This window comes from Echeneis naucrates, chromosome 14 (genome assembly GCF_900963305.1).
Source record: "Echeneis naucrates chromosome 14, fEcheNa1.1, whole genome shotgun sequence".
Taxonomy (NCBI): Eukaryota; Metazoa; Chordata; class Actinopteri; order Carangiformes; family Echeneidae; genus Echeneis; species Echeneis naucrates.
The window spans coordinates 5,975,301-6,000,824 of record NC_042524.1 but is presented as its reverse complement, the minus strand read 5'-3'; the positions used below and the strand labels follow the sequence as shown (position 1 = coordinate 6,000,824).

At 41.1% G+C, this 25,524-nt stretch overlaps 4 protein-coding genes across 6 annotated transcripts; 1 reads left to right on the top strand and 3 right to left on the bottom strand.

The window, feature by feature from the left end:
* Positions 1-1,221: 1,221 nt before the first annotated feature.
* On the top strand, positions 1,222-5,579 carry bicdl2l (bicaudal-D-related protein 2-like). 2 transcript variants are annotated; one of them, XM_029519731.1, is made up of 6 exons: positions 1,222-1,940; positions 2,541-2,660; positions 2,738-2,896; positions 3,447-3,526; positions 3,633-3,753; positions 4,319-5,579. In XM_029519731.1, exons 1-6 carry the CDS (start codon positions 1,407-1,409, stop codon positions 4,673-4,675), a joined length of 1,371 nt encoding a protein of 456 aa, XP_029375591.1. In that variant the 5' UTR covers positions 1,222-1,406; the 3' UTR covers positions 4,676-5,579. The 2 variants fall into 2 exon arrangements, with proteins under 2 accessions (XP_029375591.1, XP_029375592.1); XM_029519732.1 differs by having other exon boundaries at positions 1,223-1,940; positions 3,450-3,526; positions 4,319-5,571.
* A 1,075-nt stretch (positions 5,580-6,654) lies between these two features.
* Positions 6,655-10,764, bottom strand: abhd11 (abhydrolase domain containing 11). The gene is made up of 6 exons (XM_029519733.1): positions 10,614-10,764; positions 9,291-9,426; positions 8,789-8,962; positions 8,408-8,578; positions 7,861-8,042; positions 6,655-7,505 (listed from the first exon to the last, which is right to left on the bottom strand). Exons 1-6 carry the CDS (start codon positions 10,739-10,741, stop codon positions 7,370-7,372), a joined length of 927 nt encoding a protein of 308 aa, XP_029375593.1. The 5' UTR covers positions 10,742-10,764; the 3' UTR covers positions 6,655-7,369.
* Positions 10,758-20,113, bottom strand: LOC115054488 (claudin-3-like). Of its 2 annotated transcripts, XM_029519737.1 has the most exons (2): positions 19,505-20,113; positions 10,758-10,842 (listed from the first exon to the last, which is right to left on the bottom strand). In XM_029519737.1, the coding sequence occupies exons 1-2, from the start codon at positions 20,065-20,067 to the stop codon at positions 10,758-10,760; spliced, it is 648 nt and encodes a 215-aa protein (XP_029375597.1). In that variant the 5' UTR covers positions 20,068-20,113. The 2 variants fall into 2 exon arrangements, with proteins under 2 accessions (XP_029375597.1, XP_029375596.1); XM_029519736.1 differs by lacking the exon at positions 10,758-10,842 and having other exon boundaries at positions 18,381-20,113.
* Positions 20,114-21,973: 1,860 nt separating this feature from the next.
* LOC115053777 (claudin-4-like) lies at positions 21,974-23,767 on the bottom strand. Its single transcript, XM_029518548.1, has one exon. The coding sequence runs from the start codon at positions 23,471-23,473 to the stop codon at positions 22,802-22,804; it is 672 nt and encodes a 223-aa protein (XP_029374408.1). The 5' UTR covers positions 23,474-23,767; the 3' UTR covers positions 21,974-22,801.
* Between the last annotated feature and the right edge of the window lie 1,757 nt (positions 23,768-25,524).

The following is a 25,524-nucleotide window of genomic DNA, read 5'->3' as shown; positions in this document are numbered from 1 at the left end:
AAAACTGGTTCAAAGATATTCTCTGAAATCACTGGATCTTGAAGGCTGAACATACAATTAACTGACTGTTTGACACGTGTTGGTTACAGTGGAGAGAAATAAAAGAGCAGCACGTGAACTGAAGTGCTAGAATAAGGAGCATTTCTCACATACCTTAATTAGGTTGGACTTGGATAAAATGTAAAATAGTTGAGATGCTAATTGAGTACAGAGCGACAACCACCTTTAATGTGGTGGCCCACCTACTTGGTTGGTGTCTAATTGTTTCTTCCTACAAAAGGGTATATGCAAATTGAATTAGTTTCCGGGACAAAAAGCGTGTGTATGACTTTTAGGCAGACATGAGATGGAAAACAAATCACATATCTGTACACCATAATCGTGTACCAGTTCCTGCTGCCTTGAGACAAAATCATTTGTTGAAGTAGATTGCAACAAATGATGTGTACATTCATTCATCTTCTACAGTTTATCTGTTCCAGGTCGCAGGGGTGCTGCAGCCAGTGCCAGCTTACACTGGACGAGGGCGGGGTAACACCCTGGACAGGTCACCTGTCCCATCACAGCTCATTTGTACAGCCAAGTGAAAACTCAACCCAAACAATTGTAGACTTAAGTTGACAATCTGAAGCTGGCAGAACATTGTGTCACTTATATGGAAAGACACAAGCAGGAAGCAATGTTAAATTAGAAGTAAAATATCTGGGCGGTTGAGGTTCGGTCACGTTGTACTTTGGCCGCATCCTTCAAATCAGGTCCCATCTGACTGCCCATAATCATGTTACATTATCAGTTACAAAGCAGGATGTGTGTGTGCGCCACTGACTCATCTTGTGGTATATGTAGGATGTCTGTCATCAAAACTACCTAACTCTGAGGGGAAACTGTATTTGGTGTTTTCCCCAAAGCAGTTCATTTCCAAAAATAAATAGATGACGGCTGCTGCGGCTGTGACTTTGTAAGTTATTTTTATACCCTGCAGTGCTGAAAGTCCACCTGCTTTGTTATATATTTTGTTTGGGCAAATTGTCAACACAATTGTCTGTTATAGTCAGCTATTCTATGTCAAGCCTGCCAAATGTTCAAAGATCAAATGCCCTCCCTCCTTTGTTACCGTGCAGCTCTGGTATGTTAACACGTCATGTGTTTGTGTAGCGACTGAAAGGAGGAAGAAAACCCAGAGACCGTATGAACCCATGAGCCTGCAGTGACATCACATCGTGTCATGTCACGTCCCTGTGAAGACGCATGCCGTTCAGGAAAAGCCAGTTTGGAGACATTCATATTGTCATTCTCCGTCCTTCTTGTGTTTCTGTCAACCGCCTCCTCTTCCATCTTTATAAAGCTTCAAGTGTCTGCAGGTGATTTGATTGACTCTTCTTCTGCCTGGGACTTCTACCAAGATCATGGATTACAATCAGCCTTTCTCACTCCTCAATGAGAAACTGAGACCTCGGGTCACCACCAGTGAACAGCTCTACTCCTCCCTTAACCGTGTGGAGGAAAGACAGCTTGGCTCGCTCAGGGGCAGCTCGTCATCTTACCGGCCAACAATTCTCCCAGCAGAACCAGAGCGGGAGGATCCAGAGGAATCTGAAGATGACGGGGAACAGAGGGATATGGTCTGTAATGGCCCAGAAGGTCCAAACTGTGCTGATCTGCTGTCCTTTGACATGTCATGCCTTATCCCTGAGCTGAGCAGAAAAGATCTGGGTGAAGAGGAGCTAATGGACGACAGCGGCTCCATAAAATCTGAGGAGAAAGACAGTCAAGGTGAACTAACCACTGATGGTATGAGAGACTCCTCAAGGTCGGGCCACTTGGCCAGTGAAGGAGAGGATTCCCTCCAGAGGAGCTACCTTAATGGCACTTTACCAGATCTGCTAAAGAATGGCCGACCCCTAAGCAGACGCAGGACACTGGGACATGTCTCAGAAACGGTAGGCAGCCTGTTTATGTCCTAACTGGGTGTGAGACTGATGTCTATGACATGATGAGTGTGAATTTCATAACAATAGTGGAAAGTAAAAGTTTTTACAGTACAGTTTGAATCTGTTCCTCTAAAAACAGACTTGCTAAACAGCAATAAAACCTGTTATACAGGACAGAAACGGTTTCTGCTGACAGGATCACTTCAGACTTTATCAGCATACAGAAGTGTTGTGATGTCCCGATGTCCTGATCACCCAACTGATTATTTATACATCAGGACGCTTTGTCTCCTCATTATGACATGATTTGTTTTGTAATGTTAAAAACAGTTGGCACCTCTTTTCACCTGTCAATGAGCTTGATCTGCCTTTGTTTGTGTATTTATTTTGTGCGTATTTGCAGTATTTGTGTGCAGAATAGCACCTTAGCTGGTACGACTGGATTTCTTGTGCTTTCTTTGAGTTTCACCTAGCAATCTAGATGATCAGTTTCTGTTTATATTATGTAAGATGTCATGAGGTAGTCCTTTCCTCCATTTCCGGGTGTGTAATCTTTTGGAAAGCCAAAAAAAAAAAAAAATGCACTGATGGGCTGTTTATTGTGTGCAGCTTAACGAAGTGCGAAAAGAAGTGCAGCTATCTCGGAGGAGAAGCATCAAGCTCAAGGCCCAGGTGGACAAACTACAGGGGAGAAGGGATGGACCAGGCTGGAGCCAGCACAGAGAGAGGGTAAAGGTCATACACAGAGCCCCTGCACTGAGCTCTGCAGGATCCCGATGATTTAACCCTCTTTATTTATTCTCCAGGTTACAGAAGAAGTCCTGTCTGTTCTGCGGCTGCTGCACCCGCTGACAGAGCCTCAGTCCAGCATGCCAGAACCCTCTGCGGGGGAAAACTGCCTGGACGACGCCCTGGCCCAGCTGCAGACTGTGGCACGTACACTGGCCATCAGCCACACTAAACAGGTGAAGGAAACACCGACATGCTCTCAAACAACGCTCCTCAGTTTCCTTGCACTCTTAGTTTCAAATGGTTTTATTGGGCATGGTGCTCGGAGCAGTGTTTGCTTTGCTCATAAAGAACAGGGCAGGTGACAAAGGTCACAATTAAATTAGATTTGGATCTCAGATTTTTAGAAGTAGATGCCTCACTTCAAGATTCTTTCAACCAGAAAATTATTATAAATTCATTTACATACTCTGGTAAGGACAGCAGGAAATGTATATAGTGAGAGAGGGAGTTTTATGTAAGAAGTCTAATATAATAAGTCATTTAAAAAGCATCCTGATGAAGTACCACCCTCATTAATACCTGGATACGACCCCTCATTCCTCCACTCTGGTGTTATAGCCAAGCTATGTGGTCTGACAAGTTTGCAGGTGACGTCGTGATCTAAGTCTGTCTGGTATGTTCTGTATGTTTGGAGTTTAGGAAAATGTACGTGAGAGTGTGAGTAAGTGACGTCAGTAAGTTTTATCCATTTAACCATTGGCTTCCTGTACCTTTCCGTCTGAGGAGTTCAAACCTGGAAAAGGAGCAGAGGACAGTGCTATTCTGCAGCAGGCGCTGCGGGACAGAGATGAAGCCATAGAGAAGTGAGCACACACGTAAAAAATAACTGATGAGTCAAGATTTAAGGAAGTTGGGAAAAAGACTTGAGGAACTTGAGGAATGTGTCACGCTTTCTGTTCCGCTGTGCAGGAAGAAGGCGATGGAGGACGAGCTGCTGCGAAGCAAGACGGACATGATGACACTGAACAACCAGCTGCTGGAGGCCGTGCAGAAACGTCTGGAGATGTCGCTGGAACTCGAGGCTTGGAAGGTAAAACCCTGAGAGCAGTTTAATCTTTAACAAATATAAAGGAAAAAGGTGTGTCCTCTGGAGAAAGGCAGAACTGAGCTCCCAGATAAAAAAGATGCCGTCGCACTGAGCACACTAGAGATGGTGGGAAAGTTTGAACAGCCAGAGAAGTGAAGAAATAAGAAAACACACACGCATAAACAAGCACATGCCTAATTAATGTCATGCACATGATGTTGCTTTCAGGACTGAGAACATGTTTCGCCCTGAGACACACTCATAACCGTAATTACAATTAAAAGGAACACATACTTTGTTCGGCACATGCAGAGCACACGGTTCTTGGCAGCTGGTAACCTACCACAGTGTCTTGGCCTCAGGCCTAGGTGTTCCATCTGGTGATACCCGGCTTCCTGCTCCCTGGATTCAATCACAGTTCAGTTTTTTTGTTTTTTTTTTTAATGCAAGTCTACCTTCCCTTGATGAGAAAGAAAAACATCTTACACTCCCCTTTTTCTGACCTACCTTATTTCCCCCTAAAGGAGAATGCAAACACTGCGTACTGATATCCTCTTTGTTTACACAGGAGGACTTTCAACTTGTCCTGCACCAGCAGATTCAGAGTCAGTATCAGGCGGAGCAGGACCAGAAGAAACCCAGCCGCCTGGGCCTCCTGAGGAGAAAAAACAAGCCCCTCAACCAGCGGCCGTCCAATTTTCCTCTGTCTGCACCCACCCTTCCCATGACCAACTCCAACCAGATCTTCGTCTCCAGTAATGCATTTTCTTCTGCGCCACCTCCCAGCACGCCTCCTAACACCCAACGCACCTGGAGGGACAAGCTGAGGGGGGGGAAGTTCAGTCGCAATGGAGAGGATGCAGCAGGGCAAGATCCCGAGTTTGGCCGGGACGACAAGGGCTTCCAGGTCGTATCCCTTGACTGAACCTGGGATAACCTGTTTGACAATTTAGCCTCCTTTCAGTCAAAAGTGGGGCCTGTTGTTGTCACTTGGTTGCTCTGGATGAGCTTCACTTTGCAAAATGGCCAGTTTGAACCTAGAAGCTTAAGTTCCCATCTGTCTGCTGAAGGGTGGGAAAGTTTCTGTTCTTTTTTTTGGAGGGGAGTGTGTGTGTGTGTGCACGGCGGAGCAGGTGTTTATAAAGACACTACTGGTGGAAAACGTGAAAGCTCAAGTGAAAAGCACAAAGAGAACAAAGTGTAGAGTTTTTAAGCAAAGTTCCAGCTTCCAGCCACCACACTTCTGAAATGAGCAATATTGCAGCCGAATTATTGCTCCAATTAATTGAAACGTGTCTGCAGGAAACCTGTGAACATTCGTTGTTTGACTTACGTACATTATGTCTAAATATAGCAAGTTACAAACAAGTCATGTATTTTTCTTTTTAATGTTTTGCACATAATGTTCTGAATCATCCGAGTCCTTCATGGCTTATTTCGCTTGTTGCATTTACAAGATTAAAAAAAAAGAAAAAAAAAAAAAGAAAAGAAGCTTTGTTGCAGATTTTTGCCATTTTAATTTTATAATATCAGTTTGTACATTTTCAATAATATATTTACTCCTATAAGTATCTTGCACACATTTAAAATGTATTTGCCACTATTTTGAATATGCGCCACCATCATGGTAACAAACAGACATATAACACAGCAAAGTCACACCTGATGACACGAGAAAAGGCATGCTCACACAAACAATATACAATCCTCAACAGATGATTAGTCTCCAAACCCCTTTTCAATGTTTCTCAATAAATTCACTTTTCCATATTGCTGACATAGACGTCCCTTTTGACATATTCTTATCCCATTGAAACACCAAAGAAGCTGAAATAGGACCTGCATTCGATTGTCGACCCCCTGCGCCCCCCCCCCCCAAAAAAAAACTAAACAAAACCAAAAACAATCTATCAATATTGTGCTGCAAGACATATCCTAGTTGTCGTAGGGGAGGAAAAAGGGGTGCTTCTCCATTAGCTGGAGCTTTATAATAATAAAAAAAAAAAAAAAAAAAAAAAGAGAAATAAGGAGAGTTTCTCTCTAATTCTGATAATTTAAAGCCTTTTAGACTTCCATAGTCACGTCAAACAAACACACAACACTGCAGTAAACATCTGGAGTCATGACGGGATACACCCTCATGATGTGTTAAGCTTTCTTGTGAGAAAATTCATACAGAACTGGCAACCCAGCTGCCAATCTAGAGCCTGTTGGTTATTGTAGAATAAAATGTTTTAGTGTTTTTTTTTTTTTAATTAACTTTTACATAAATGGAAAAGGAGCTCTCGACAAAAGAGGCACATACAAATTTACAACACCCTGCATATTCATACAGATGGCAGTTTCACTTCTGAACTGAACTGTTCAAACCCATGAAAACAGAAATGACGCACTATTACGATTATAACATTGTTGCAGCATATGTTTCTGAGAATACCCATATATCCTTGCGCCTTAGTTGGAAAGATAAGTGTGATACAGATAATAAATCAGTAAAACATGTTTCATCAAAAACAGACTGGGCTGAGCAAATACAAAGACAACAACAACAATACCACGGCTTACTTCCAGACAGACAGAGGAATAGTTTCAGAGTAAGATAACCATATATCAAGTTGTAACCTGAGATCTTCAGGAGACAGATTGCGACACCACTGCTCTTTCAGCCTTGTAACTTGGTTTCCATCAGTGATAATGTTGGCATAAATATATAACCAGTGCCCTCCATGAGCCTGAGCTGTGTGCAACAGAGAGACTGACCTGTAAACCCTCACCTCTGACAAGCAGCAGATAACGAGGAGAGGATGGGAAAATTAAAGTTCCTCACCAAAATTATATATATATATATATATATATATATATATATATATATATATATATATATATATATATATATATACGTCTATTATCAAATAATTTGTACAAATTAAGTCTATAGTACATCCTCTTTGCAGAGCGAGAGCCTCCTGAACATGATCCAAAACTGCTCCTGGCAAAACTACTTTTGCTTCACACATTCTTCCTGTCTCTTCAAGGAGGGCTTCTCAGATGTACAGTATGAGAGTGATTGCTGTGATGTCAGAGCGGTCATGTCCATTTTTCTTTCTGCTTGTCCATCTCAGCGGTCCCAGATTGTATTTGGCCAAAATCCACATTTTTAAAAATTGTATATATTATCCTGACCTAAATGTATTGACTTAAAGAAAGCACTGTGCAAATGAGAGTTTCTTTGGATTAGTATATCATCCTCAAAACAGCCCGATTATGCTTAGCAAAAAGATATTTTCATTGCTATCTGCTGATTTGAAAAATCAATGAAAAAACATCTAGATACCAGCCATTCTAGTAACACTACTTGTCTGGCAGGGAGATGAAATAAAAGAAAAGTTTGTCTACACTACACTACATTATGCTACACTAAATTTGACACAGATAAAAAGTAAGAAGTGACTGCTGTAAAAGGGCGAGTTTGGTCCAGTGTTGCAAACATTAGCGTCATTACAACCTCCACTCGCTTTTGCTAAACCTGCAGGATTCTCACCTTCGATTTCGGCAAGCGGGCGCCCCGAGGTGCTGAGCGTTAAAAAGAAAAAAGTTCTGAGGTGGGGACAGGAGGCAGCTAGGACTGAAGGAAGGAGATGATGGAGCTGATGAAATCTAAGGGTTTATCTGCATGGATCCAGTGGCTCGCGTCAGGGATGAACTGCATGTCAGCATTAGGGAAGAGCCTCTGGATTTCTGGGTAATCCTCAGAGCTGGTTTGGAGAGAAGACACAGAAGGAGGAATGAGAATGTCAGCCAGGAAAATAGGCTGAAGGAAGAACAGCAGTACTAATAAAAATATTTTTATTAGTTATAAGTAGTAAATTTATGGTAATTTGTATTTACTTTTTTTTTTTTTTTTTTTTTTTTTTTTTTTACACAAGCTGTCTACAACTGTGTTAAAAATATATATTTTTTTACTTTATTTTTGATTATTTTATTTACTTTATTCTATTTTTGCTTTTTTTCTTTCAATTTATTTAAAATTTTCTTTCTCTGCAATTTAACATTTTCAGTTACTATTCATACTTCATACCACTGTGAAGGGGAACAGACTGTCTATTATACCTGATATAAGCAGAACTCGCTCCACCCAAAAATAGTGTTGGTCCCGCATAGATGGTGTTCAAGCTGGGGAAACTCACGATGTCATCAAGATGTCCCGAGATGGCCTCCAAGTTGACTCTCCATGCATAGTGTCCGTTCTGCTCCACCAGGTTAGTCAGCAGGAACTGACGCACAGAGTGCTCCTGGAGGGTTTACAGTTTGACTTTAAAGCAGCTTTCGTCAATGTTTTAAGATTTAAAAATGCTCACGAGTAACCCACTAAACATTGACAACTTCTTCAACATCTGATTTACGTATTATGTCTTGGCAAATTTTCTCTCCCTCTCTCTCACTGGGCTCTGAGGCAGGTCTTCAGTGAAAAATCTGAACCGTGTGGCTTCAGAACTAGATATTTTTATATCCATTCATTAGGTAGACAAGATCAGGACTACATCAATTTGAAATGATGTGTAAGTGAAAAACTCTTTGCCATATCAACTATCAATATCATCTGCCCCATTAGTAGGAAAGCCATTTTTACTACACAAGAAAAAAAAGGTCTGCTGACCGGAACCAAACTACGCAGTTGATCTTCAGCCATCCGTTTGGCGGTGGAGCGTGGGATGTCACTGGAGATCTTCACATCCTGCATGGCCTGGATGTAATAACGGAAGTTGGTGCGTGTCGTGGTCTGGGCTGGGCTGATGTCCACAACCACCAGCCTCTCCACTAAACTAGGCTACAAAGAAAGACAGGCAGGAACAAAGAGAAACGTCATGTGGGGAAAAACCTGATGGCAAAATGAAAACAGGACAACTGGGAACGGCATGAAAACCAGAGTATTACGTTTAGAGAGGATGAAAATATACAGCAGGAAAGGTCAGTTGACATCCAGGGAGGGGACGGCAGCATCATGATAAATTCATGGCGACATTTCTCAGCTGCTAACCTGAGTCAGAGCAGTTATCATGGCTGTTTTCCCTCCCATGCTGTGGCCGATGAGGACACACTTCTCAATGTGCAGCTGAGCGAGGAGGTGTTTCAAATCACCAGCCATGGCTTCATAGGTCAACAATGGGCTATGAGGGCTGGTGCCGTGGTTACGGGCATCTACAGTCAGCACCTAACTGATCAAAGGACAGTTAGGACACTTGGAATGGGAGGTAAAAAAAACAACAGAGCAGAGAGAACAGAAAGTGTCGTAGCTGTATTGTTTTGTTCTGGCCCTCTCTCCGGGAAGTGACAGCAGACACAAATACTGTATTGTGCAGATGAGGTATTGAAAACAAGTAAGACAATTATCTGCCAGTATTTATTACATCAGTTGGTTGATTCCAGGTTCACATTCCAGCTTTTATAAGAGAGCCAGTGTCATGCTAATTCCAACACACAAAGATCGATTGTTTTTGTGGTAACAGCAGACAAGGTTGAGGTCTTCATCACTGCATTACCTTTCTGCCTGTGCGCTGCACCAAGGACTTCGCTATTGAGTGGAAGTTGGATTTGCTGCCAAAAAGGCCGTGAAGGAACACCAGGGGAGTGCTCTCTCCTTTCCCATCAAAGACATCATAGGTCAAGTTGACTGGGCTGTTGGAAGAGAAGCAAAAAGAATCCATGCTTATTGGTCTGAGGTTTGTTAAGAGTTTTGTTAAAGTAACTGAGTTAAATCTCAGCAATAAAAACTTTGCAAACCGATTAAACTTTCAGAGAGTAGTGATTGAATTGCATTACTTTCACTCTGTGAGAAAAAAATAATAATCAGAGCCTAATTTGAAATGAATGGTAGATACATATTGAGAGAAAATACAGCTGCAGTACGGCAATGTTATTTATGACGTGAAATGTTTATGTGCTTCCACCTGCTGGTAAAACAACAGAGAACGTTACAGAAACAGATATAGTTTTTTCAATTCAATCTATTGCCATATACCGCAACTGTGAGAGGCCCATCGTCTAATTTGAGAGACAGAAGTGACAAAACGTCTTTAATTGTTGCTTGAAAAATAACACTTTTCTGCAAGGAAACTTATTACTTATGGTTCTGTCTCAGCCCACAGTCTTTAAGACACATTTTGAGATTTATTTTTATTATTTATTTTTTGCTAATAATGAGCTAATTAGTTGCAAAGTTTACGAGTAATAATAATAATAATAATAATAATAATAATAATAATCAGCATGTCATTTCGGAGGAAATGTACCTTTAGCTTCAGAAGCAACAAGTTTGATACTTATTTTCTTTCACAGATCAATTACTTGTTAAAACCTACAAAGTTTGATAATTTCTGCCAATTATTCACCTTTGAGCTGGTGTTTTTGTTGGTTTGTTTAAAGTGTCTCTAAAATGATGAACCTTTTCAAATACACCGTCCTGTCGTGGGAAAGTTGTATTTTAGGGACTGAACAGGGGCCCCAACTACAAATGTGATTAATCCGGTCCATCAGGCCCACGGATCATGAAAACGGTGTCATTTATCAACATGTAGCAGGGAGGACAGACACAGGCGGCTAAAATTAGCAGCACAAAACAGCGAGCACATCTTTAAATCCTCTTTAAACCGTCCTGCTAACCGGGAGCCTGAATGTCATCGATGCAAACTGAACTTATCGCTTCACAAACATGCAAAGTCACGATACGGAGTCGTTTTTCTTTCATCCGGCTACATTCCCGGAGAAACAGCGGGGGTGTGCTGTAAGCCCCGCACCGCCCTGCTACGTCCCCGGCCCCGGGCACACAGAGGGCACCGGTTAGCCGGGGAGGCTAGCGGCGGTACCTGGACGAGCTGGCGGTCCGGACCGAAGCATCAGCCCCGACGATGTGCTGCCGTCCCGGCGAGAAACGACACGACGGCCGGCCGCCCAGCAGCAGCCCCCTCCGGATGAGACGACACAGAGCACTCATGGCAGCCTACGGTCCGTCACCGGGCGGTAGACAAGCAGCATGTGAGTCGGGAAGCGGCCACGGCAGCTGGGGTCGGACGTGCGCTCATATACGGAGCCCCGGAGGTGGAGAGTGACCCGGAAGAGGCGTCGATGGAGGCGCTGCGTCATGACGTAGGACGCACCGGGTCAGGGGTCATTCTATTCCCTGGGCTCAGTCTGTCAGGCTCCGTGAGCTGTTTTCTGAAATCCCCAAAGCTGGCATTGTTTTTATCTTAAGTTAATAGTTTGTTCCCTTAAGACGTGAGGGGCTCCGTAATCTTCAACCATCTCACCCACCGAAAAAACTGACTATTCAAAGCAAACATGTTTCAATCAACGAATTATTATTTATTAATTTATTAATTATTAAAACTATAAACGCAAATTACCCCCGGGGTCTTCAAAGCACAGGCCTATCACGTTTTTAGCCTACTGTAAACTGTTCCCACAAGATAAATATCTTGTTCTTACAAGATAATAACTTGTGTGCACAAGATTAAAAAAAATACCGCCTTTGGGGACTTTAGGTGCTCGGTTGGGAAATAAATAAAAGAGAAACTGAAAAAGAAATAGAAATATCTACAGACAATATAGACATAGCGTTTGAGTTAAATTAAAGGAAACATAAGCATTAATATTATAAACAGAAAACATGATTAGCTGACCTTGGATTTGAACCTTTTTGTAAGTGCTTGGGGAGCTTTGCACTCAAAATTAGTCGTTCGAGTAATGTACATTGTAGTCTTAACCTATTCTATCATTCTATCATTCTATTCTATCATTTCTTGATATGATATGATATGATTGGTAAAAAAAAAAAAAAAAAAAAAAAGATAAAGAAAATATTGTGCCATGATCTGGAAATGCAAATTAGCATTATAAGCTAAATGTAGTGTTAAATATTTCCTTCAGTACTGTGGGGGATACAAAAACAGAATATAATACATGTTAGTGAAGTGCAGCTTCCTTAAAATTGTACTTTAGTGAAGTACTTCAGAATAAATCTTAGTAAATCTCCACTGCTGGTGCTTTAGTATGAATGTATTACCGGATCCTTCGGAGCTGCGTCCACTTAATGAAATTACTATCACTGAGCGGTGGCAAATGTAAAAATGCTATTTACTCCATGACAAATAACCCGTTTTAGCAGTATAAATATAAATAAATCCACGAGTTGGCACAGTAAAAGTGAACTTTCTATGTAAAGCACTTTAAATGTAACACCCCCCTCCCCCCTCCTTTTTTTTCTTCCTTGAATAATTATATAATCATACAGTCGACCCTATTTGCATTAATACAGCCTCCTGTTCTCCCATAAGGAGGCGCCACAGTGTCACAAAATGAGCAGCTCCCTCTCACCACCAACACAAAGCTGAAGTCAGTGACCCTGGACTGGGAAAAACCCTCAGCAGGACCCCTGATGGTTATTCTGTGGAGACATGAGTGAAGTCTCTCCCCATCACCTCAGAAAAAGATAAAAAACGACAGGTGGTATTCGGTTTTGCTGCTGCATTTCTTCTTGTTTTTTGCTGTTTAAAAGGTAGTTCTCTAATGGGAATTGTATTTTAATTATTTATTTATTGATGAGTTGGTTTTTTTTTTTCTGTATTATGTATAAGTGTTCTATGACAAGTGTAGACAGATCAATGTCAAGTAAAATGTTGGCATTTATATGAGTACAATAACTGCTATTGGCTGATTCTTTTATTCTACTCACATTCACAAAGCACTAGAGTAGCTGCTCCAGAAAGGTTTTGGGAACTTTAGATTTTGTAAAGTTTATATTCTTATCCATCATCCAGTGCCACCAGGGAGCTGCCAGGTACATGCAGTCTTGCAGAGCTATCTTCAGTTTCTTGAAGTACAAGAACACCTGCAGCAGATAGTCAGGTTCCCTTAGAGGCCAAACTTCAACATTATGGAGGCAGCCTGCGATTACCCAAGGAGACAGAAAGTGAGCTAGCCAAAACCCTCAGAGGAAGCCTGGCAAGTTCTCCAAGCTGCTCGGAGCCTCCTTCCTGCCATGTTCCTTTCAAAACTTTGTGTACTGCAAAGAACAGGAGCAATTTTAAAGGGTGCCTCCAACAAACTTTCATTTAAGTTTTTTTGTTTCCCGCTAATCGATAAATAAAAACTATTCAGTGGATTATTTAGCAGCAATAACTTAAGTGGAGTGTGTCACAGATCTATATTTATACACTTCAGTACTTTTTGAGTCTGACAAGCAATATCAGCAGCGTGTACGTCTACAAGGAATCTTATTTGCATGTGCTCTTTGTCCCGCAGGACACATTGGTGCAGTAAATTATATCTGTTTCATTCTCTCTTGGTCTCCTTTCTCACTTTTACTTTGGCCTTGCTTGAGAACAGTGTGCCTGATTTTTAATTATATATATATACTAAAAAAAAAAATCTGTCAAAAACAGGAACAGTAACAAAAACCCTCAGTTGCTGGGCTTGGACAGCTTGGCCTCCTTTGCCATGACGCCAAACATTCATTGCTATGGGCGACCTGTCTGCTGGGATAAAGTATGCTGTGAGCTGTCACCATAGTGATGGCATGAGACGGAGGCCCGGGGGAGCTCCTGGTGCTGACTGGTAGATGAGGCTGCTTTTTTTTTTTTTTTTATTCTCGTGAACACTGTCACAACCCGCTTTCCAGTGAAACCAAAATCTAAAAATTTGCCAGAGCTGGATTTCACACACCAATTATTATTTATTTTTTTTTTTCAACCGTGTTCTTCATTCATCATAAGTAGGAACATTACATGATATGGTGTTTTTATGGAGGTCATTTAAAATGATCTTGTGTCAGCAGCAAGTAATGGGAGGGTAGAGATAATTGGTTTGAACAGAATTTTCTCCAGGATGAAAAGAATAATTACAATAAAATGCAACTATCATTGGCCCAATGAGACAAAGTAAACACAAACTAAACGTTAGATCATGAAACTAGCATTTTCCAAAAACATATATACTCTCAGTGGTAGTTTTAAAGTTGAGGTTTGACTGACGTTACATCCCTGCCCCCCTCACTGCTAAGTGCTGTGTAATGGATCTGAAGGTTTAGACCATTAATTACTTCTTCATGCAACACAGAGCACAGCAAATTAAGTGTTGTTGTTGTTGTTTTTTTCATCACTGTGTGTTCTCAAAGTGGATGTAAATGGACGCACATTGTCCTTCACACACACAGTAGTAATCACAGGAAAAAGCATAATTATGGCTGGATCATTAAATCTCCAGAAGTACCCGGACACAAAGGGATTCCTCCATTATGTAAGAATAACAGCATCTTAAATTGTGTGGAAAAAAGTGGACACTGAACATCAATGAACTGTTCACTGACAGTTTCATTCAGCCTCTCAAATCAATCATATTGCTTATTTACAGTACAAAAGTCATTAACTTCTGCTTCTGCGTCACCTCTATGAACCTCTTTGCATCATAAATAACTTTTATTCCCACAAAGGAAGCACTGACGCGGTTCAAAAGAGCCTTAGTGATAATTCATGTATGGACCACATTGTACTTTTGTTTGGTATCCTGCTCCTCACAAATAATGAATCTCAGAACAAAAAAGAGCCTCTACAGTTTCAACAAGCAAATACCAAAATCACTTTTCTGTAATCAAACTCTGTGAATGATAAAGAGAAGTCAGGATGTTAGACGTGATCCAAATGTCAACTCTGATAGTATTCACTTATGACATAAAAGAGTGATACCAAATCTTTCCCTCTAATTAGTGACTACTTCTGTCTCTCCCCACAGCTTCAATCTAACTGTTTTAACAAATATAAATAATATCAGACCCATTAGATCATGAAACCGAGTTCCCTGATAGGAGCTGCAGTTTTATCGGGGTACTGAGGAAACAGGGAGGAATGTTCTCCTTTCTGGGAAAAGAAATGCAGAAGTCGGTACACAAAAGCTGCTTCCTGACCCAAATCAGTTCAAACTGCGGGTACACAACAATCGCTGCTGTCAACATCTACGATGACAGCGCTGATGTTGTTTATCAGAGCGGAGCGCTGCAGAGAGGAGGGTTGGAGTAAAACCCTCAGAAAAAACATTTGTCTCTCTGTTAATCTTTAGAAACTTGGGTCATGTTCATGTTTTGGTCTTCGGTGTTGTGATACAGCTGTTGTTCTCTGTGTTCCATCAGAGGTCGGGAACTCTAATTTGGAAGTTTTTCATGGAATTGCTGGAAGTTTGACTTGGATGGTTCAAGCCAGAGCTTCTGAATTTATTTATAACACACACACATAAACAAAATAGACACTGATATGGAGACATGGAATGTATTTCTAAAACAAAAGCTGCATAAAATAATGAAAGCCAATGAAGTCTGTTTGTATTGGCAGATTTTGGACGTGCAGAAGTTATTTTTAAATCAGGCTTCTCTCTAAAAACTATTACAGAAGTGTTCGGATGATATTTTGTTTTCCACTTCTTGACTTTAATTAACTGAGCAACAGAAGAAACAAAATGTGTGTTTAACTGGCTGTCTGCTCATCTTAATATCTCATATCTGGAACATCATGTTATAGTATTCTTTCCTCATCGTCTAGAATAGTCTAAACTATATCTTGATGTATCTTGATATGCTGAGGTGTGAGGCCGCAGATAGTTTATCTGGTTTGCACAATCAACTCAATCAACAAGTATGATGTCTATCAGAAACCAGGTGGACTTTGTTGTTTTGCTATCATCTTGTTTGTGAAAAATCTGGTCCCTGTCAATCTCACGTGTCCCAGCTAGAAAGAGAAGCTGACATTCAAATGTTCGGCCAACAGCATTGTGTGCTGTCTTCTCACAAGTTTTTTGACCTGTTGCTTACATTTTTTTTTATCTTCCCGCAATCACTTTATGTGCGTCACAATAACGAACATCAGCTGCATAGAAGTGCATCAATGTCTTCACTTAAACACCAATGGATGTAAACGATATACAAGTTAAATTACTTTCAAAGCTTTGCAAATTTCTTACCTCAAAAGTATACACAACACAATTTGATAGAAAACAGTGAAAAAAAAGATTGTATTATTGCCTTTCAAGCATCTGATGGAAAAAAACTTCACATTCACACCCCCAAGTTTTGTCATTAAAAGTGACAATTTCCTCCAAGGTGGTAATTTTCTCACAAAGACAATAAGAAACTCATTTCATGCTCAGATAAGACTAAAATAATTAACCCAGTAGTTTCTTGTGTCACACCTATTTTTGACAGATTTTTTTAACTGAATTGGTCCACCTTGATCATGGTCATGGTATAGAAAGGTGTGTGTGACTGTGTGTGACATATTGTGACAGAGTTTTGAGCGAGCACTGAGTGTAGCTGGGGTGTTTCATGGCTGATAAAGTATCTCTGTAATATTTCTTACAGATACAGCAAGGCTGTAAAATGTAGTGACCTAGCGTTTCAAAACAGGGGCGTTGGCTGCACTGTTGACCATCAGAGGCTTCTCCATCAACGGACTCTTCCTCATCTTTTCGGTTCTTGCTCTGGAAATTTGCATTTCATTTTTATATTTTCACTCTGTTAAGCACAAAATTTATGCAACAGGTTGTGAATCAAGAACTGCTTCTAAAATTACACTCTAAATGAAGAATCAAACATAAACAGAGAACGAGGTCAAACAACAGGAACAGTTTGTCATTTAAAATTAAGATTGTTCATTGTCCATTTGAGGGCAATTATGAGCAATTATAATGATTCAAACATATATGACCGTCACCCGAAGCTGACCTGGAGAGGTGTGTCACAGGCTAAGCCATCATGGATTAGCTATCTAAGTATGTTTGCTGTATGTAAGTTCAGGAGCCAACTAAATCATCCTGAGTCCACGTTGTTCCCTTTTTATCCGCAGAGAAACATGGTGACTTGTTATCGAGGTTTCAAGGGGACAGGAGCCATGGTAAGGGTGCAGCTGCTGGGGAAAGCATAAATCAACTGTGTGTTGGACCATCTCATTTCGGTCCAGTCCTCTTGGTCTACGGTGACTACGAAAACACCTTCATAGACTCTGTCCTTCAAGGGATTGGCCAATGGATTAAGACAAAACAGCATGAGAAGATGTTTTCGCCTTCAGTGGCAAATGTTCAGCATGTGTTCATTTTATATATATATATATAAAATATATATAAGATATGATTATTTGTGAGGATTTTCCTTCAGACTCTCTGAATGGCCTGGCCTCTGTTTATTCATTCACTCATTCATCTTCTTCTTCTTATTTGCTTCCAGGTTGCAGGGGGTGCTGGAGCCAATCCTAGCTCACACTGGGCGAGGGCGGGGTTCACCCTGTTTACTGAAAGGAAAACACAAGGCACAGCTCTGAGTGGCCCTCAGTCACTGGCCTCTGTTTGAATCAGGGTAATATGGATTACTACCTTATTTGTTTCCTTTGTTCATATTTTGGTGCTGATTAGCCTCCTGAGACTAGAGCTTTTATCTGGTTTGCATGTTGGCGGGACTCGTTGGCCGTTTTGTTTGTACACTGATCATTGTAATATCTGTTGACAGAGACAGGTGTCCACGAATGAGGCTCACAGATTTAAGTTCAGCAAAATTAAATATGATGGTGAAAAATGGTGAAAATATGACGATGTGGGGTCTTCGGCGGTTGCGAGCTCAATAAGTCATGATAACTGTTCCAACAAAGGAGATTTAAATCATAAAAGGTTTAGCCAGAATAAAAAAAGAAAGGGGAAAGTTGCTCTTTATTTACACACAAATAACACTTAAGTGTGTTTACAGCACAACTAATATTACTGAAGAGTTGTAATCTGACAACAGAGTCCTTGTTGTGTCTGTCAACAACTAAATCAGTTTAAGATAAGAACTAAGTGGCACAGCATCAAAGCAGATATAAATAAAACATTTATTTCAGAAAATAAGGTTAAAGTCTCGTTCATCTAAAAAAACAAAAACAGTCATATAAAATGAGTTGGTCTGCTTTCAGAATGAGATCACAACTCATTTTATAGTCTGTATCAAAAGATTACCAAGAGTTAAACCTTTGTTCAGCTCCCTCGTGATGTCACCGGAGCTTCGGTGATGATTCGCTCTTTTCCCTTCTCCATGACATAGTCAACAGTCTTTGACAGTCTTTGACTGTTGACTATGTCATGGAGACTATGTTGACTATGTTGACTATGTATGTGGCATTGGAACAAAGACTTAGAATACCTGCCAAACCTGCACTATTGGATGGATACGATAAAAACTGGGAGACGAATTTAAGTGAGCCGTATCACTGGCTAAACAATAAAACTAAACTCCCAAAGCCCGTCTTGACTCTCAGCATTTTAACGTATTTGATCAGGACTGATCTTTGTTTGTACCCCCGCGACCAGGAAACGGATAAGCGGTCGAAGATGAATGATGAAGAATTAAAGATCTCTGTTTGTTTTACTAGCACTTGTGTTGAGATGCTGCTCTTACAAGTTAGATAGTGGCTTCAAACATACATAGCTCCTAAAACGACTTGGATCAGAAACATACTGGGACTTGAAGCACCGATATGAAGCATTTAAAGGTTAATGGAAGTGTTTGATTAAAAAGAAGAAGAAAAAATGTTGTATCATTGAACAAATTTGTTTTTGAAACACAGGGAGACTGATTATTGAAACATTTATTTTAGGCACACAGGACACATCAAGCTGATCTTGAAAAACACATTGTACAACATGTTCCCTGGTGTGTCTCGCACTCACAGACAGACACAAACACACACACTGCAGCTGTCTGTCACTTACAGCTTCAAATTTCAAATAAAGACAGAGATATAAAAATGTTTCAAATCCATATAAAGCAATACAAATCTATTTCAAACACAATGAGTTGCATAATATGGTGTCAAAATACATTACAAATCAATTTATTACATGAATGACAAAAAAGAAAAAATGCAACACACATATGAACACAAAATGTCAGACCAACTCGAACAGTCTCTGCGCCTGAGAGTGAGCAATAATATAACCTGTAACTTGGAGCCATTTCATGGCTCCATCTTTAGTTTCAGTCTAGGCAGAAACTCACCTAAGCAAATATTACATGCAAAAAGCAGACACACACACACACACACACACACACACTCACACAAGATGAACAATCACAAAACCAAATAGATGTAAAATGAGAGCTGGCTCTTCCTTGTCATTGTCAGTGCAGTGACACAACAGAGAGTTTCAGTGAAACAGGAAACCAGCCAGCTAAGGACATACACTCACACACACACGTACGCACACACACACACACACACACACACACACACACACACACACACACACACACACACACACACACACACAAACACACACACAAGAGCAGGTGGTTTTCACATTCAAATAATGCCCCATAGGCTTTAGCCTGAAGACAACATACGCTGAATGCAATCTAACATCTCTCATGGTCATACAGGAAAAAGTTGAAGCCTAAAAAACAATCCCAAGGTGCAAACATTCAGCGAATATACATCAGCCAAGCAGAACAACATTTATAGGCCTACATACATCTTCATGTCGGAGTCTTTTCATGGCCTTCAGCCTGTACAAAAAACAACACACACACACACACACACCTGTGCAACATAACATTTTCAATGTATCTTCATTTCCTCTCACATAAGTCAGTAACACACTGACTGTTCAAACGTAGTCCTTCCTGTCGTACCCTCCACCTGTGCTGGTGGTACGTGGGGCAGAATACATCATCCGCGGCGGCTTGTATTTCTCCTCTTTTGGCGGGCAGCTGCTGCAGAGTATCGCCCCACCAATCAGGAGCAGGGCAGCCGCTCCCCAGCCGATGTAGAGGGCTGCACCCAGCTCCCTCCTCTGTGCGCTGGTCAGAAGAGGGTTGTAGAAATCCCGGATGATCACGCTGGCAGTCCAGGAGACGGGTATGAGGACCAGGAGGCCAGAGAGGAGGAAGAATATTCCGGAGATGATCATCACTTTGGCCTTGGATGGCTCATCTTCGATGCAGTTTGTGCACTTGGCGCCGACGATGGAGATCATGACCCCGAGCACGGCCAGTATGATGGAGATGATGGTCATTGCTCTGGAGGCCTGCAGCTCCTGGGGCAGGGCCAACAGCGAGCCGTAGACCTTGCATTGCATCTGGCCCGTGCTCTGCGTGACACAGTTCATCCACAAACCCTCCCAGATGGTCTGAGCAGTGATGATGTTGGTTCCAACGAAGGCAGACACCTTCCATTTTGGCAGGGCACACGTTACGATAGAGATGATAAATCCAATGAATCCAAGGGCGATGCCCACAATCTCCATGCCCATCGACATCCCAGCGCCCAGTGAAGAGTCTCCTGCTCTTGAAAACCTGATAGAGAGTGTGATGCAAAGATGCTGCTACAGAAACAGGAGATCCTTTATACCTGAGGGAGACAAGGAGGAGTCCCATGGTGATGATGTCAACAGGAAGCCACCTGCACACAGACTTGTGCAGATACAGTAGGGGAGGAGAGCTGGAGACAGTATTGGTGGAGAGGGATGGAGGCAGGGTGTGTGTGTGGTTGGTTGGTAGGTGGGGGTTGGGAGGATGCCTGTGCCTTGACAACCAAAGAAAGTCAGCACCTTCAAAAAATGCTCTTCACCACTAAGAAACAGTGTTGTGTCTGACACGGTGTAAAACAAAGATGATCATAATCGGAGCGTGATCAGGTCAGTCAGTGCAGTATCAGTACAACACGAGTGTCTGTTTGCAGCAACACAATGTCGGTAAGAGAGGAAGCTTCAGCCTTGGGCTAGTTAGTAAGCTTTGCTATGAGTAAGCAGACGGACACACACGCACACACATGCACACACCGTCATACTATTGATCTTTCATTACATCCCAGTTCCAGCTCTGGGGTTTTTTTTTTTTTGTTTGTTTTTTTTTAAACAGTTAGGATTCGATAACAATCCTTAAGCTCAGCTGGAAACCGGAATGACTGCACCCAGAGTAAATATGAGCAGAGAGAAAACATAATAGGTCAGTTCTCAGACACCTTTAGCATACAGACAGACTGATCCTCTAAGTATCCGTTTAACTCTGCTCTGAGCGAACACTTCTTGGTTGAATATTTTGTAGACGAAAGATGAATGAATAAAGAAACCTTTGCTAGTTTTAGTGTCAAAGACCTATTTGAGGAAAAGATCAGTTAAAGAAGCCAGAAATGTAATGATTTCTTATCTTCACAAATTTTGGATTTGGCTCTTTCATAAAATAATAAATAATTTCAAGTAATTATTTTTAAAAGCCAAAATGATATGTTCAATTTGACCTTCAGGGGACAAACGAGTTTAGCTATACTTTATAGTTAACACTGCCAACTATATTTCAGGTATAAGCTGGAATTTCGATGCACCTGTGGTGTTGACTCACTGACTTACAATCATGGTGCCATTGAGTTTACCAAGCGGAACACACAAAGAAGACAATCACGTCCGGGCCACACAAATCCATCTAATTAAATATGAAAATCAAGTTCTGCCTCTGGCCTTTTTTTTTTTTTTTTTTTTTTAAACTCCCTATTTTTGATCTGAGCATAAAATCCAAAGTAAAGAAAAAAAACAACCAGATCAGAGTCATAAACGAATAATGATTAATTTAATTCATTTTCATTGGAAGATTTTGGATTCTCAATTCAATATGAAAAGAACAAATGGCACAAAGATTATTGTTGGATAAGATGAGATTTGATTCGCACCAGAAAGTTAAGTGTATATATATATATATATATATATATATATTTATAATGTCTTTTTATTTTAACTATTGTACTCTTTCAGAATAGTAGAAGTAGGTCATGTGAGCTCAACACAGTGTAACATTTGACTATTCAAAACAGGAAAAAAACGATGTGTGCTTCAGAGACACCACGCAGAAGAGAATTCACTTTCATCACGTTTGATTTCTGTTCATCGTCACGTTAGTGTGAAGTACAAAATACAGATAAAATTCAGTACAGTTCAGTCATCCAACTATGTGCTCACATTGTCTGAATTATTAGGTGTGCACTGTCATGATGACTGTGTTTATTTGAATTTCCACTTTCATTAATGCAGCATGGGGAAACACGCCTTAGCACTATTTATCTTCTACCTTCAAAGATCATCTCATAAAGGTCAGGCGCTCTTTGTGCCTCATAGTAAAAGCTCTATTACGGCTTTCACTATGTAAGTGGTTTCATTAATTTCAGATTTTCACTCATGATGTCACCATATTTTAATAAAAGTCCAACACATACACTGTTGTTACAACAAAAGACATGCAATGTAAAAGTTTCAACCTTTGTAGAAATTGTCTGAACACAGCAACACAAGCCACTGAAAAATGTGACACATATGATGAAACAAATAAAATCACTCATTTATGACTTTATGATTTTAACGTCCCTCAGTCTCTGGGCAATTTACTCTGCCATTTTGACCTTGTGCTGGAAACTGTGTAATGTTATATATCTGGGATTCGGGATAAGAACAATATTCCCAAAGAAAAAACAACAAATGGCCATTTTAGATCTTATTAATGTTCCAAGAGATTCTCTGTTTGCTTTACAGTAGTTGAGAATATTTACACACAGATCAATACAATGAGGCACATTTACTGTGGATCCAAATGTTAAGAGCACAATAAATATATAAAATATCCATTTTACTGGAAAGGACAAAGTTTCCTCAACAATCTTGGACAATAATCTTTTTCTCGAAAATCGTTTGCCTTTCTAAATTTCATGATTAATTCCCTCTGCTTGCCTGGGACTAATGGCCATGTGTAAACAGTATTATCAAACGACTGCAGAGGACTTCCAAACCCATTCATCAGAAAAATATCTGCACATATTTCTGATCTTAAATATGAAAAAACGTCTGACTTGGATCCAGTCGCTCCTCCCCAGTGAGCAGTTGGTTCCAGCTAAACAAATAAGTTGGAGACATTTTTATCTGTTTTTCCTTCAAAATGTAAAAATAAACAGGATACAAGTGAAAATATAAGAACAATAATAAGAAAAGCCGTCCTTGGTCCTGTCCTCCCTCACACATAGTCCCTCCTGGTGTAGGAGCTTTGAGCCACTGACCTCGGTGCAGCAGAGTACGCTACACGACTCTGAGGGGCAACGTTGTACCTCAACGGTTTCTCTTCCTGTGGAGGACAACTGCAGCAGAGAATGGACCCTCCGATCAGCAGCAGGGCTGCAGCCGCCCAGCCCAGATACAGCGCCGCTCCGATCTCCATCTTCTGTCCAGATAGGATCAGTGGACTGTAGAATTCAACCACAATGGTGTGTGCTGACCAGGAAACAGGCACCAGCAGAGCCAGAGATGCCAAGATGAATGTCCCCCCGGAGGCGGCTACCACCTTGGCTTTAGCACCCTCATCCTCGATACAGTTGGTGCACTTGGCTCCCACCATGGAGATGAGGAGAGCCACGATACCCACGATAACTGAGACCACAGTGAGGGCCCTGGCGGCCTGCAGGTCTGGAGGTAACGCCAGCATGGAGTCATAGACCTTACACTGCATCTGCCCCGTGCTCTGGAAGACGCAGCTCATCCACAGGCCCTCCCAGTACACCTGAGCTGTGACGATGTTGGCACCAATGAAGGCAGACACCCGCCACATTGGCAGAGCACAGCTGACTATACTCAGCGCCCAGCCAAGCGTAGACAGCGTGACACCGACCACTTCAAGTCCAAAAGACACCATTGTGCACCGAGACAGATGTCCCCTCTGTGAATCACTCCTTTATTTGTCCTTTCTCTCCTCCTAACCCCTCTTTGTTGAAACTTCTCGTGCTCACAGTTTTCCTCGTTGCCTTTTTTCCTTTTTTAGTTTTCGAAAAATATCTGAAGGCCTTCTTGATTAAAGCTCCTGTTTCCCAACCCTTCCTCCCACCAGGTGAGCCTCCTCCTCCTCAGCTTAAGCACCTGCTCCTGGATCCAGACAAGTGCCTATTGTCAGAGTGTGCTGCTTCCTCCACAGTCTACGTGCCTGTTGGATGTTGTTTTCCAGTATCCTCTAGTCTTAAGGGAACGACCCTTGTCATTTTATGACTAAATCGTCAGGCCCTCCTAAGACATGACATCACTCCCTGGACCAGGCCAATCAGGTGAGTCCTGGGCACTGGCCTCTTTTACCACCTGGGTGTGTTGGTGCTGAATTGTGTGCTTTTTTAAATGCAGAGTATTTTTATGGTTTACCCTTTTGCCCATGGCAGCTTTGGGTGTGTCTGCTTTATTGCTGTCAATAGGTAATGAGTATCTAGGGCAGAGCTTGTAATGTGGTTGATGGGCAACCACCTGAGACTGTAGCAGATATGCAAACATACGTTCTAATGGATTTGTATGTGTCCGATGGACGAAAGTCTTCATGTGTATGTGTCTAGACAGAGGGAGTGCATTCAGAGAGCGGGAGAGAGAGCGATGGGGAAAAAAATCTTGCAGGATCTTTCTATTTTTGAAATCAGTTTTTGGTTTTGTTGTGATGTGTCACGTTTTTATCATCCCTTCGTCAACATATTGTTGAAATTTTTATAGTGGGAACATGAGCGATCTCCACTGGGTGACACAGCGTATGGCTACTCATATAAAGAGTTAATGAAAAACTAGAACTTGTAAAACAGTTTTATTTTTATGCTGCTATATGTAAATATGTAGTATTGTGTATGAGTACTACAGCAAGCTGCAGCATTATAAGTACAAAAACTGAAAGATGAAGATGTGTTAGGTCGCAATGGCTCTCAGACCTTTACTTAACATCACTGAAACTGGAGCAAGAAATATTATTATCGTGTGCTATGGGCACACTGACACACACACACACACACACACACACACACACACACACACACACGTCCCCCAGTGCAATAGAGTGTTTTATAACTGTGTTTAAAAATAGATCTTGACGGCACAGAGAAACAATCTGGCCTCAGACATACAGAAAACCTTTTTGTGGATGAACTTATCGAACAATTGTGAATATGACTTTTGAAACAGTTTACCAGGAGGTTAGTTCTTTGAGATTCTGATCAATGTAAAACCATCAAACAGCAGAATTGCTGGTCAGAATTGAAAAAACTGCCATGTTCTGGCAGAGCAGATGGAGTTCAGACACAGTGTTGGTAAATTCGGCCCCACATGAACCATCCTGGTTCCTCTTACACCTTGAAAAACCAGAAGTGAGATCATGTCACCATACTGTATGTTCTAATTCACTTTTTAATTACATCTACTTGCCTCTTTGTGGGTTCATGTACTGCACATTTATGTCACCGCTAAATCTGACAAATTTAACCCATAACTTACCCATTCCAGTACTTATCGGCATTATTGCGATCCCAAAACACTTTTATCTTGTATTCGTGTGCAATTTATCACACTTCAACAATATAGTCCAACATGTCTGCTAGAGAATTGCTAACCCAGTAACCGCGATAAGATAAAGCCTGATTCAAGCCAATTCATTGAGATTATCTTGTATTTAGGAAGGAAACAAACTATCTTACAACAACTCAAGTCGTATCTTTGTTTAAATTACTAAACAATAGATATTTTTCCTTCCAGGTGCAGCTTGAAAGCCTGAATACTATATGTTCTCCAAACACAGACGTGGTTTTTATAAAGCACAATCTCAGGAAGCTATAGAAGACAGCTGAGAAAGACCCCTTTAGGTCATGTGATATGTGAGATCATCATTTATTAGTACTTTAATCATGAAACAGTATTAACTCCACAAATGTGTTTTCATAGACATGCAGT